The 13,263-nt window shown below is 40.9% G+C and overlaps 1 protein-coding gene across 1 annotated transcript in view; it reads right to left on the reverse strand.

Annotated features, from left to right (window-relative positions):
* FARSB (phenylalanyl-tRNA synthetase subunit beta) overlaps nt 1-2,049 on the reverse strand; it is a 99,215-nt gene extending 97,166 nt beyond the window's left edge. The window contains 1 exon segment of the mRNA XM_037850233.1: nt 1,986-2,049. Within this exon segment, the coding sequence (XP_037706161.1) occupies nt 1,986-2,043 (58 nt within the window). The 5' untranslated portion in view covers nt 2,044-2,049.
* Between the last annotated feature and the right edge of the window lie 11,214 nt (nt 2,050-13,263).

Consider the following 13,263-nt stretch of genomic DNA (forward strand, 5'->3'; position numbering starts at 1 on the left):
GGCAGTATTGGTGATCATTACATCAAGCCAGAACAGGACCACAAGAACAGTAAAAATTAACCATTTAACAAGAAAATGGGTGGCAAGAGGAAAAAATTTATCAGAAAGGTGGTAAAAAGTAGAATAAGAAGACAAAGCTGCCCCAGGGGAGTCAGAGGCTCAAAATGACCAGAATAACAAAAATAGCTTCAGTGAGAAAAATCCTCATAAGCAAAGAAATGGTGGAGGAAAAGGTGGTCACTGGTGGAAAGAACAGGATTTAGGATAAATGGAAAGCAAACCCTGGAGAGGCTGAAAACCCAAAAAAAAGAATGTAGGTGTGAAAAGACTGAATGAGACAGTATCTGGAAACAAGAAAAAAAAGAGGAAGACTGAAAAAGCAAAAACAAACCAAAAAAGGAGTAAGAAACAAGATGGGTCCCCACTATTAGAAAACCAGATGCTTTGTTGAACACGTTTTCCAACTCTGACCTCAACCTAACTTTAAGAGTTAAAAGATTTCAAGAAAGAACATATCAAATATAAACTAGTAATTATTTCTGACCTGTCTGAAGTACATTTCAATAACATCAATCTTTTTGACTGAAATTTTAAAAATCGCTAATGAACATATTTGTGAAAAATCACTTTTACCTGATCTCTCCCATTTGAAAAAGAGGGAGAGAGAAGCAAGGGAATACATTAAAACATCAGATGACAGTATTTAGGGTATAAATCTCATTATTTTAAAAGACCTGAATTATTTAATTTTCCAGAGACTGATGCTTGACTAGGAACTGATTATATATGCTTTGAACAAATACTTGTCACATGCCATTTTGTGCAATTCAGATATCATATACCACTAGAGAGCATACGGTTTAGAAGGATAGGTAAGAAATATAAATAAGCATAATCAAAATAAAAAGTGATTAGAGAATTAGAACTCAGAGGGTAATGATACTACCTCTACTTTGAGGAACTTACTACAGAACTTTATAGAGAAAAACACTTTAAGAATAGATAGCATTTGAAAATACACCTTTTAAGAGTTCTTTATAAGTTAACTTTATTTTCACAGCAACATCTAAGAAATATCTTATTCTGGGAAGCTGTGTCCAACTGTTACCAAACCGATTAGGGCTTTGTTATCATATTGGGTCTTAAAACCAGAAAAACTGTTATTACAGCTTTTATGCAAGCTTTTAATTATGGGGTGGGGCTGATGTCATTTGACAATTGTATTTAATATTTCACTGTTTAAAATGGTACAGTTTTTAGACCTGAAGAAGGAATGCAGTGTACTGTGACGACAAAGATCACCGAGTAAAGACTCCTCATTCAGTTCTCTGATAAAATATTACCACCCTATCTAATGCTTTTCTTAGGGCAATGCCGTTTTATTTCCTTCATAGCGTTTAACATTATGCGAAGTCACTTCATCAATGTGTTTCTGAACTGTTATCTGGTTCCTTCATGGATCTTATATGTCATATTCACCGCTGTATTCAAGTGCTCGGAGTCGCGCCTGATACATAACAGGACCTCGATATACACTAATAAAATAAAACAAAGACATAATATCGGTTCCCCTCGCCTGCTCAAAATCCTACTCCCACCCACTCACAGTTTGTGGTTCCCACAGCCCTCTTGTTACTGCACTAAATTGGCTACACTTGGGATGCAACCCGAGGCTTCAGGCATATTCTACTCCCGCCCGAGCACCGAGATCGGAATAGTAAACACTCGAATGAATGAATGACATGGCGAGCCGTGCACGTGTGCATGATGCAATGGCAGCCACCACCGAGCGGGTTCCGAGAGGTGTGTTCAGAGGCGGGAGCCCAACCGGGCGTCCCGGCCGTCACCCTCCCCGTGTAACCCACAACCGTCCCAGGCCAAAGCCGGCTCTAGGGCAGCAAGAATACTGTCAGCACGCCACATGGAGTGTGGAAGCCCAGCCCCAGAGAAGAGGCACAGAGTCCACGCTATAGTCCAGCACTCACTGTAAGTCTGGCCCAAGGCTTGGAAGAGCAGATCCCGCTTCACGCTGACAGTCGGCATGGCGCATCAGGAGCACTGCGCCTGCGCGACCAGCCGGCCCGGGCTCGGCGACCGAGATGCGGAGGACCCGGTCCCTTTCCTGAGGGCTGTCTTGAATGTTGCCTGTCTATTTCTAGAAGCTGCTCCTCTCGTTTTTCAACTGACAGCAAGCGTATTGGCATTCCCTATCTCATAAAATGTAGTCGCATTGGAAGAATAACCTAAAATCTGTAAAAAGAGACAGAATTGGATAGAATATGATGGACTATTACGGGCAGTAAAATGGACAGTCGGGCTTTTTCAGCACGAATGCTCCGTCGCTCTAAGCCCTAAGGACTGAGGACGCCTATCTGGGCGGGGCGGGGCGAGGGAGGGTCAGGTGCAAAAAGGGGGCGGGGCCTCATAGTACGGAATCCTTGCTCAGAACCCGGGGAGGAGGCCAGTGGGCGTGGCCTGGGAGAAACTCGAAGCCGAAGAGCCGAGAGAGTGTTGGGACGGGGCAACCCGGAGAGAAGGGTGTGCAAACCATAGTGAGAGCAGAGAAAACTGTAACAGGCCTCAATTTTTACTGCATTCTTTAATCTCCCTTTTAAATGCCCTACTTGTGCTCTGTTTGAACCTTACAGTGGACCTATGAGTGAGGCTTTGTGAAAGAACTTTTTAGAAGAAAAACTGGGCAGAAGAGGAAAATGAGAAACTGCTCAACCCTCTGCTATTAGCAGATTTCCTTCTTACAACAAACCGACTGCAGTAGGCTGAATATGGCCTCCAAAAATATCACGTCTAATCCCTGGAAACTGTGTTACTTTATTTGGAAATAGGGTTGTTTAGTTTGCTAATGGTGCCGGAATGCAAAACACGAGAAATGGACCGGCTTTTATAAAGGGGGTTTATTTGGATACACAGTTACAGTCTTAAGGTCATCAAGTATCCAAGGTAATGCATCAGCAATCAGGTACCTTCACTGGAGGATGGCCAATGGTGTCCGGAAAACCTCTGTTAGCTGGGAAGGCACGTGGCTGGCGTCTGCTCCAGTGTTGTGGTTTCAAAATGGCTTTCTCCCAGGATGTTCCTCTCTAGGCTGCAGTTCTTCAAAAATGTTCCTCTTAGTTGCTCTTGGGGCATTTTTCCTCTCTTAGCTTCTCCAGAGCAAAAGTCTGCTTTCAACGGCAGTCTTCAAGCTGTCTGTTATCTGCAGCTCCTCTTTCAGCTCCTGTGCATTCTTCAAAGTGTCCCTTGTGGCTGTAGCAAGCTGGCTACTTCTGTGTGAGCTTATATAGTGCTCTAGTAAACCAATCAAGGCCCAGCTGAATGGGTTGGGCCACGCCTCCATGGAAACTATCCAATTAGAGTCATCACCCCCAGTTGGGTGGGCCACATTTCCATGGAAACAACCTAATCCAAATGTTCCAACTTACTCCCCACTGATATGTCTGCCCCTACAAGATTGCATCAAAGAACATGGCTTTTTCTGGGGGACATAATATGTATAAACTGGTGCAAGGGTCTTTGCAGATGCTTCTTAAACTAATAATCATGATATGGGGAAATTATCCTGGATTTTCAGGGCAGGCCCTGAATGTACTCACATGTATCCTTATACGAGGGAGGCAGCAGGAGATTTGACATGCACACACAGAGAAGAAGAGGTGTCAATAAGGACATAGAGGCAGAGATTGGAGTGGTGCCATCACAAGCCACAGAATGCTGGCAGCCATCAGAAGCTGGAACAGGCAATGAATGGTTTCTCCTCTAGAGCCTCAGGAGTGGCCCTATGTACACCTCGGTTTTGGCCAGATGAAATTGATTTTGGACATCCTGGCTCCAGAACTGTGAGAGAATAAATTTCTGTTATTTTATGCCACCCAGCTTGTGGTAATTTGCTAGAGCAGCCATAGGAAGCTAAGGTAGGTACTACTATTATCCCCATTTTATAGATGAGGAAATTGAGGCACAAGCTGTCACCAGCTTCTCACTCAACTCATACGGCAAAGCTGAGGCTGTTCTACTGGGTAGCCTTGCCCTTCACGTTTCTACTGTACAGTGAGTGTGGGCCTCCAAAGCCATTTAGCCAAGAGGGCAGTACCTGGGCTGGATTTAGGCCTTCCTGACTGCTGATCAAGTACTTTTTCAGTGCATAAACTTTCCCCCTGTGGCTGCAGGCAGTCCCTTCATAGTACCCGACATAACAGATTTGCAAACATTCCCAATGCCAAATAAATTTCTCTCCCCAAAATTGGTGCTCAGTGCTCAATTAATGAATAATGGACTTCTTGAATGATTGTTTGCTGACCAGCTATCTACCTGGGCACTCCAAAGTGCTCTGTCGCCTCTAAATCTTAGTCTCCTCATCTGTAAAATAAGTGCCTCAAAGAATTATTTTAAGGATTAAGAAATAATGTTAATAAATGAACAACTAGTGAAGTTCTTATCATGACAGGTTCTGGAAATAGGACAGCTGTCATCACTGTTGTCTTCTTCATCAGTTTCCTGCTATCCTCAGACTAGGAGCATTCTGTTCCCATCCCCCACATCCTTCAACTCATCCATCCTGCTTTTCACACATAATCTGTCAGAACGAAATCTCATAGATTAACAGACTAGCTAATATGTTAGAAGGCTCCAATGGAAAAGAGAAAATTAGGCCATGAGCATTCATCACAAATGGAATTGGCTGACTGACAGGAGAGATACTTGAAAATGTTGAGATTGTATTTCATAACGTGTTAGTAGGTATTTGTCTCATCTAATTTTAGGACCAGCTTGGCAGCAGGAATGAGGTGGCAGATTTCCTGGAAATGAAAGATGGACTGGCCAATAAGCATGAAAAAACTCTCAACTCATTAGAAATTAGGGAGCTGCAAATTAAAATTATAATGAAATACATTTTCATACCCACCAGATTGGTAAAAATTAGAAAGACTGACAAAATCAGATGTTGACGAGAATATGGGATTGTAAATTGACACAACCACTTTGGGAAATGCACACTTACCTAAAAAGGTGGAGCAATTCCATTCCTAGGAATAGTGCCCAGAGAAACTCTTACCCATAAGCACCAGAAGACACACATAATTAGTTACATTACTCATTATAATAAAAAGCTGGAAACAACCCAATGTCCACCAATATAGAATGAGTAAACAATTATGGTAAATTCATAAAATGAAACATCATACTGTTAAAATGAATGACCTATGTCCACATGTATCAACTTGGATAAATCTTAAAAACACAGTTGAGCAAAAAAAAGCCAACCATGGAAGAATAGATATAGTATCATGTTATTTGCATGAAAATTTTAAAAAGTAGTCTACATACAAGAGTATATTGTTTGGGCATACATAAATAGATGGTAAAAATACAAGGAATAGGAAAACACATGATGTGAAACTAGTTAGCTCAGAGAGGATGCAGCCTGGGGTGTTGGGATACTCAAAGGACTTACAAAATATTGGTAATATTCTATTTGGCTTTGTTCCGGTTAGCTAATGCTGCTATTAAGCAAAATACAAGAAATGGATTGGCTTTTATAAAGGGGGTTTATTAAGTTACAAATCTATAGTTCTAAAGCCATAAAAGTTTCCAAACTTTTGTCCAGCCAGCCTGGGGTGTTGGGGCAAACTCTGGGCTTCATCTCTTAGCTTAGCTTCTCCAAATGTCCTCTGTTGGCATCACCAAGCATCTCCGAGTGTCAGCATGAGCAAGCATCTGGGCATGTGTGGCTCTTTTTAAAGGACTCCAGTAAACTAATCAAGACCCACCCTGAATAGGCAGGGCAAAATCTCCATGGAAACATTTAATCAAGAGGTCACACCCTAATCAAAAAGATTAATCAATCTGCCACCACAAGATTGCATTCAAGACTATGGCTTTTTCTGGGGAACATAATATATCCAAATTGGCACATTCCACCCCCTGGGCCCCCAAAAGACGTATTCTTACCAAATACAAAATGCATTCATCCCGTCACAATATCACAAAAGATTAAATCCTTTCAATAACAATAGGTAAGTACAAGATCCCATCAAAATCTGTTACAGGTGTGGTCTGTCCCATCAAAATTCCCCTCTCGCTTGCTGACACTGATGCTTAGAGATACTTGGAGACACAGACAGAAGGACATTTACCTATAAGATGAAGCCCCTAGTTTGCCCCGAGATGTGCTAAGGCGGGTCCCCCAGGTCCTGAGAGAGAAACGTCCTGGGTGAAAGAACCAAGAATGCACAGGAGCTGAGAGAGGAGCTGGAACACAACCTGGAATCAACAGACCCCAGCCACATGCCTTCCCAGCTAACAGAAGTTTTGCAGACGCCATCGGCCATCCTTCAGTGAAGGTATTGTCTGTTGATGCCTTTGTTTGGACATTTTTATGGCCTTAGAACTGTAAATTTGTAACTTAATAAATCCCCTTTATAAAAGCCAATCCATTTCTGGTATTTTGCATAACAGCAGCATTAGCAAACCAGAACACTCTCCCTCTTCCTCTCCCTCTCCCTCTCCATCTCCCTCTCTTTCTTTCTGATTGTGGAAACATATATACAACATAAATTTTCCCACACCGCTTCCTCCCAAGGACACCATTCAGTGGGATTGGTCACATTCACAATGTTGCAGAACCCTCACCACTGTCCATTGCTAGAACTTTGCTTTCACTTCAAACAGAAACCCTACATTCATTTGTGTGGAGAGGGGAGGATGATTGTATGTAGTTTTTATATCTCTTTAGTTTCTCTTTTTTTCCATTTTTTATTGTGGAAAATAGCATATGTACATGAAAGTGATAGCTTTCGAAGTGTGGTTTAACAAGTAGTGAGAGAGCAAATTTCAAAAAATGTTATTTCGCATAATGGCAGCATTAGCAAACTGGAACAGCATACTGTGGCCATTTGGCATATCTAGCTGAAGCTTGCATAGGAACAACCTCCAAGACACCTATATTCATTTTTGCATTAACTTCCATTACCCCTGGGACCCTTATTCTATTTTCTGTCTCTTTTGAGTTTACATATTCTCTGATATTTTCTTTGTGGTTACCATGGGGATTAAATTTAACATCCAAAGTCTATATAACAATCTTGTTTGCTTTAATACAAACTTAACTTCAGTAGCATACATAAACTCTGTATTCTTATTCCCTTCCATCCCCTCACTTTATGTGTTTCTTGTCACAAATTACATATTGATACATTATGAGTCCAAAACCATTGCTTTATCATTACATTTCATGTATTTACCTTTTAGATTCTGGAGGAAGTAAAAAGTGGAGTTAGAAACCAAAAATACAATAGCAATGGTATTTATATTTACTCATGTCACTATTTTTATGGGAGATTTCAATCAATTGTCTAGTGTCCTTTCCTTTCAACCTGCAGAACTCCCTTTAGCATTTCTTGTAGGGCTGGTCGAGTGTTCCCTCAGCTTTTGTTTATCTGGATTGTCTTAATCCCTTCCTCATTTTTGAAAAACAGCTTTGCCTAATATAGAATTCTTGGTTGGTAGTTTTTTGCTTTCAGCATTTAAATATGTCTTCCTACTGTCTTCTTGCCTCCATAGTGTCCAATGAGAAATCAGCATTTAATTTTATTGTCTCCCTTGTATGTGACACATTGCCTCTCTCTTGTGGCTTTCAGAATTCTCTCTTTATCTTTGTCATTTGACAGTTTGATTATAACATGGTGGGGGTCTATTTGGGATTATCCTGTTTGGAGTTTGTTAAGCATCTTGGATGTGTATATTTATGTCTTTTGTTAAATTTGGAAAGTTTTCAACCATTATTTTCTTTGAATATTCTCTCTGTTCCTTTCTCTCTTTCTTCCCCTTCTGGGATTCCCACAATGCATATATTGGTATGCTTGGTGACTCCTCAGGCTTTGTTCGCTTTTCTTCATTCTTTCTTTATTCTGCTCCTCAGTCTGGATGATCTCAATTGTCTTATCTTCAAGTTCACTGATTCTTTCTTCTGCCAGCTCCAAGCTGCAGTTGAACCTCTCTAGGGAATTTTTAATTTCTGTTACTGTCATCTTCAGCTCTGTTGGTTCCTTTTCATAATTTCCATCTCTCTATTGATTTTCTCTGTGTTCTTTCATTTTCCTGAATTCCTTTAGTTCTTTGAGCATTTTTAAAAAAGTCTTATATTCCAAGTCTGATTCTCCTCATTGATGGTTTCTAATGCTTTAATTTTCTCTTTTGCCAGGGTTGTCTTTTCCTGTTTCTTTGTATGCTTTGTAATCTTTTTTTGAAACCTGGTCATTTTGATATTTTCATATGTTATCACTCTAATTTAGATTCTGAGGCTTTGTTCCTTAGGCCTGTATTTAGTTGTGTTATAACAGCATTTTCCTTGACTGTCAGAAGCTAACAAATAAAAAAAGAAAACACCTTTCTCAGACTTTGTAGATTGTCCTGTGTGAGTGCTCTCCTTCAGGGCTTATCCATGCAATGAATTTAGAGAATAACCCCAGGCCAAAGCTTAGGAGCCTCCCTGGTGCTTTCTGCACATGCCCCTTGTCTTGGGCATGTGTATTTGGTCCCAGGAATTACCCCTTGTATTAGTTAGGGTTCTCTAGAAAACAGAATCAATAAGAGATAGCTAGATAAAAGATTTTATGAAAGTGTCTCATGCAACTGTGGGGATGCATGAGTCCAAATTCTGTGGGGCAGGCAGCAAACTGGCAACTCTGATGAGAGTGTTCGATAAACTCTTCGGGAAGAAGAAGTGAAGGTCCTCTATTTGTCTCCCTTAAAAGTCTTCAACTGATTGGATTAAATCCAGCTGGTTGCATTCTCTCCTTGTGTAAGACACTCTTACTGGATGTAATCAGTCACAGCTGCAGCCAATTGACTCATGATGTACTAAAATAGCCTTCTGATTTATTAACCAGCCACAAATGTCCTTGCAGTAATGGTTAGGCAAGTGCTTGGTTGACCTGACACCTGGGTACCATCACCTGGCCATCACATCCCTTTTACATGGTATAAATATCCCCTCTTCCCTAGGAACAGTTTCCTCACGTCCTGGACATTGCACGGTGTGTCCTATAACCAGAAATCCCTTGCCCCAGACAGCCACTTAACTGCTCTCCCACAGCATTCTGTAGGGAGAGCTCTGTAAGCCACCTTCTACACACAGGGCATGTTCTGGAACAGTGAGTCCCTCAGGCCACCCACCACTAGACAGATTGGCCAGACATACATGCTCCCAGTGTGTGTACAAGGGTTACCCTGCCCTCTCTGAAACTGGGAGCAGGGATCCACACTGAGCACAGATTGGCTGCATGCCAAGCTGGTGAAGGGTGGAGACCGGACCAGCCAGGGCACCATGAGAGCCTATCATTTATTTTTACTTAATGCAATTTTATTGAGACATATTCATACACCATATCATCCATCCAAAGAATACAATCAACAACTCATAGTATCATCATATAGTTTTGCATTCATTGCCACAATTTTAGAACATTTTTATTACTCCAAAATAAAGACAAAAAATAAAAATAAAAAACACCCAAAACATCCCATACCCCCCCATTATTTATATATTTTTTGTCTTTATACAATGGATAAAGGGAGTGCCAGTCACAAGGTTTTCACAATCACAGAGTCACATGACAAAAGTTTTATAGCTATACAATCATCATCAAAAACAAAGGCTACTGGATTACAGTTCAACAGTTTCAGGTGTTTCCTCCTAGCTATTCTATTACACTAGAAACCAAAAAAGAATAGCTATATAATGCATAAGAATAACCTCCACAATGACCTCTCGACTCTATTTGAAATCTCTTAGCCACTGAAAATTGATCTTGTTTCATTTCTTTTCCTCTTTTGGTCAGGAAGGAATTCTTAATCCCATGATGCCAGGGCCAGGCTCATTCCTGGGAGTCATGTCCCATATTGCGAGGGAGATTTACACTCCTGGGAGTCATGTCCTACGTAGCGGGGAGGGTAGTGAATTTATTTGCAGAGTTGGATGAAAGAGATCCTACTGCTTTTAAGTAGCTTTTTCTTAATTTTGGCTCTCACCCTTTTACTGCAGTCCTTTGGCTGTTTTCTGGAGCTATAAGAAAGATGTTTCTACTAGATCTTGCTGGTTGTTCCAAGTTTCTTTCCAAGTAGCCCTCTTAGACACTGCTGTCAGGAACATAAATAACAGCTTGGCAGTGTGAATAAAAACTTTAAATATGTGCTCTCTTTCATCTTGAAATTCAACTCTTGGAATTATTATAAGGAAATAACCCAAAAAGTATTATTTTGTTTGCAATATAGAAAATTTTGAAATAAACTAATGTCCAAAAATAGGGGCTTGATTACATAAAGTGTGATACTTCCATACAATATAATACTGTACAAACATTAAAATGACATTGGAGATCTACATTTTTTAACATGGTACAAAAACACGAAACATATTATATGAAAACAAGTTACTAAACAAAATACTTTAAGTGATCAATTTTCTGCTTTAAAAAATACATGTGTATAAATGAGGGTGGACAAAAATAAAACAGCTAGTGTGAGATACACCAAAGCATTAACAGTGGTTATCTTTGGGTAGTGAGATTATTTCTAGAATAGTCATAATTAGCAAGTATTATTTTTCTTATGAGAAAAAACTAAGGTTATTATAAAACAAAATCACTTTCAGTTCTTTTCCTTGCCCAATCAGACTTTCATAGACAATCCAGCTCTGTCCTCATCACAGGGGCTCAGGGCCTGTACAGATCTGTGCCATTACGATTATTTTTGCCTGTAAATTATGTAATATATGTGGAGAAACTGTCTGAAATTATTGTGTCACATGCCTGTAATACTTGTGGTTTGGGCAGTAGTTGGGAAAGAGATACTGTCAGGTCTGACGTCTTGCTTCCAAAGGTTCTAAAAATGCAGTACTGTGTCTGACATTTTTAATTAGAGCAACAGTTAGTTTAAAGTGGGTACTTTGCTATTACATGTAGTGCTTTCCTTTCTGAAGACAAACATTGTCCACTCCCAGCCTCAGGTTTCTCATCCGTAAAGTAGAGACCGTACCTCATTGGGTGGATAAAATACATGGAAACAATTTTAAATCTAAAAAGTGCCATTCAAATATTCGATATTTTACTCAAGGTAACAACCAAAGTGATCTGAGGATATAAATTATCTCTGGTGTTAAGGTCTGCTCCTATTTCCCAGAGGGTGAGCTGTGCTATAAATGCAGAGTAATAAACTATACTATTTACTGTAACTGGCCTTGTTTTTACTTTCTGTGTATCCAAAACTGGTCTTTTCCAGCCAAAATCTTCTATACCTTTCCTATAAATTTCCTGGATCAATCTAATACTTCTGTAGAACACTTTGAAAATGTTAGGACCTGACCAAAGTCCTTCCATCTCTCAGTGTTCTGTTGATGGATTTATCCAGAACCAAGAAGTCTGCTAGGACCACCAAAAATCAAGTTGGTCAACATGGACTTCTAATTGTCAAACAAATGGCCATTTAAAAAATAAACTCATTAGGTCTTTTGTATTACTCATAATTCCCTTGCTCTTGAAATTCTCCTTCCTTGGTTTTCAAGACTCCAGAGTCCTCAGTTTGGCTCCTTGGATTTTTCTACCATCTCTACTTGTGAGGCAATACATTACAGAGTTAAGAGTTCTCTAAATTAGGCACAGAGCAGCACCCTGGATCAATAGCTTGCTAAGTGAGACTTTGGGCCAATTACTGAAGAGCCTCAGTTCATCATCTGTAAAATAAAGATAATAATAACCTATCTCATAGGGTGGCTGTGTGAATTTTAAGAAATAGTTTGTGTTAGAGTTTGGCACATCAGGAAACTTGGCAAGTATTAACTCTTTGACAGCTACTTCTGCCTCCTACACTGTACTTGCCCTGCCTTCAACGTGGGATGCTCTCCAGGGTTATGTCTTTGGTGATCTTCTTCCTAAATGATCCCCTCAGCTTCCATATCATCTAGACACTGATCTCCAGCCTATCTCTCTCCTTCATGCATATTTCTTACTAGCTTTTGCACACCTGCACCTGCATGTCCAATAGGGTGGCATCTCACACTCAACGTGTCAGAAACTGAACTTTCCCCTTTCACCGCAAACTTGATTTTCCTTATATGCTCTCTACCTTTTTCAATGTCCCCACCATCCACTGAGTTATCCAAGCTAGAAATACTAAAGTCAACTTAACTTCTCCTCCCTCATTTCTCTCTTCTCACTGGTTATGATTGTGGACACTTAGGATAATCTTCCAGCCTTCCTTTTCTCTCTCTAAAAGTCACCATATTAGTGCAATAGGACCCTGTAGCTCACATCAGTGAATTGGTTCAGGGGTGGCACCTGATCCATGCTCGATTTTTGACTTGGGCACACGGAGAATTTGAGGTCCATTTTAATGGTGGAAGCTGTTAAGATGTACAAGTCTGGAGCCATTGGTGACCAGGTTTCTCACCACATGGAGAAAACTAATCTGCAGCAAGAGAAAAGAACACTGCCACCCTGAAAGGAGCATAGTGCAGAGAGAGAAAGTGACCTAGAAGCATTTAAATTCCTGGTTGTTCTTGAGATCCAGGTATCTTCCTCCTTTTCCAAAAACTTGTTTTTTTGACGGAAAAAAGTTCAGAAGGACTAAAGCTTAGAATGTTATGGTTGGAGGGTTTACTGCTGAGACTCAAGAGGCAGACACCCTATAATGCAGAATCCAAAACCACATGGGACTTTATCTTAACAGCAGTGAGAAGAAATTCAGGGATTTTAAGCACAGAAACGATATGATCAGTTTGGCATTTGGTAAAGATCATATTGGATACAGTGTGGAAAGAGATTAGGGGTGGTAGTTTGGAGGGCAACTTAAGGCAGGGAGAAGAGGGAGAACATGTAGGAGGCTGCAATAATTTAGGAAAGAAATGAAAACAGACAGGACTGGACAAATGTCATGGGTTGAAAAAAAAGTAATAATAGACCAGAGGAATCAACTGGTCGAAAATCAAAAAATCTTAAGCAACAGGAAAGACAAGCAGAAAGAGTTCAAGTCCATCTCGATCGAGGGTCCTGGCGAGGCCCTGGAACGCGGCAGCTGCCCTGTCCCCCGGGCGCTCGGAGCCGGGGCCAGCGCCAGCGCCCGGCGCGCGTGATTGGCAGCCCCCAGCCTCAGCCCAGGCGCGCCCTCGCACCCAAGGCGAAGTCCATTCCCCGCCCACTCCCAGGTCGCCGCCTCCTGCTATCGGCCCTGCTCCAGGTCCCAATCCCGCCG

Source organism: Choloepus didactylus, chromosome 9 (genome assembly GCF_015220235.1).
Source record: "Choloepus didactylus isolate mChoDid1 chromosome 9, mChoDid1.pri, whole genome shotgun sequence".
Classification (NCBI taxonomy): domain Eukaryota; kingdom Metazoa; phylum Chordata; class Mammalia; order Pilosa; family Megalonychidae; genus Choloepus; species Choloepus didactylus.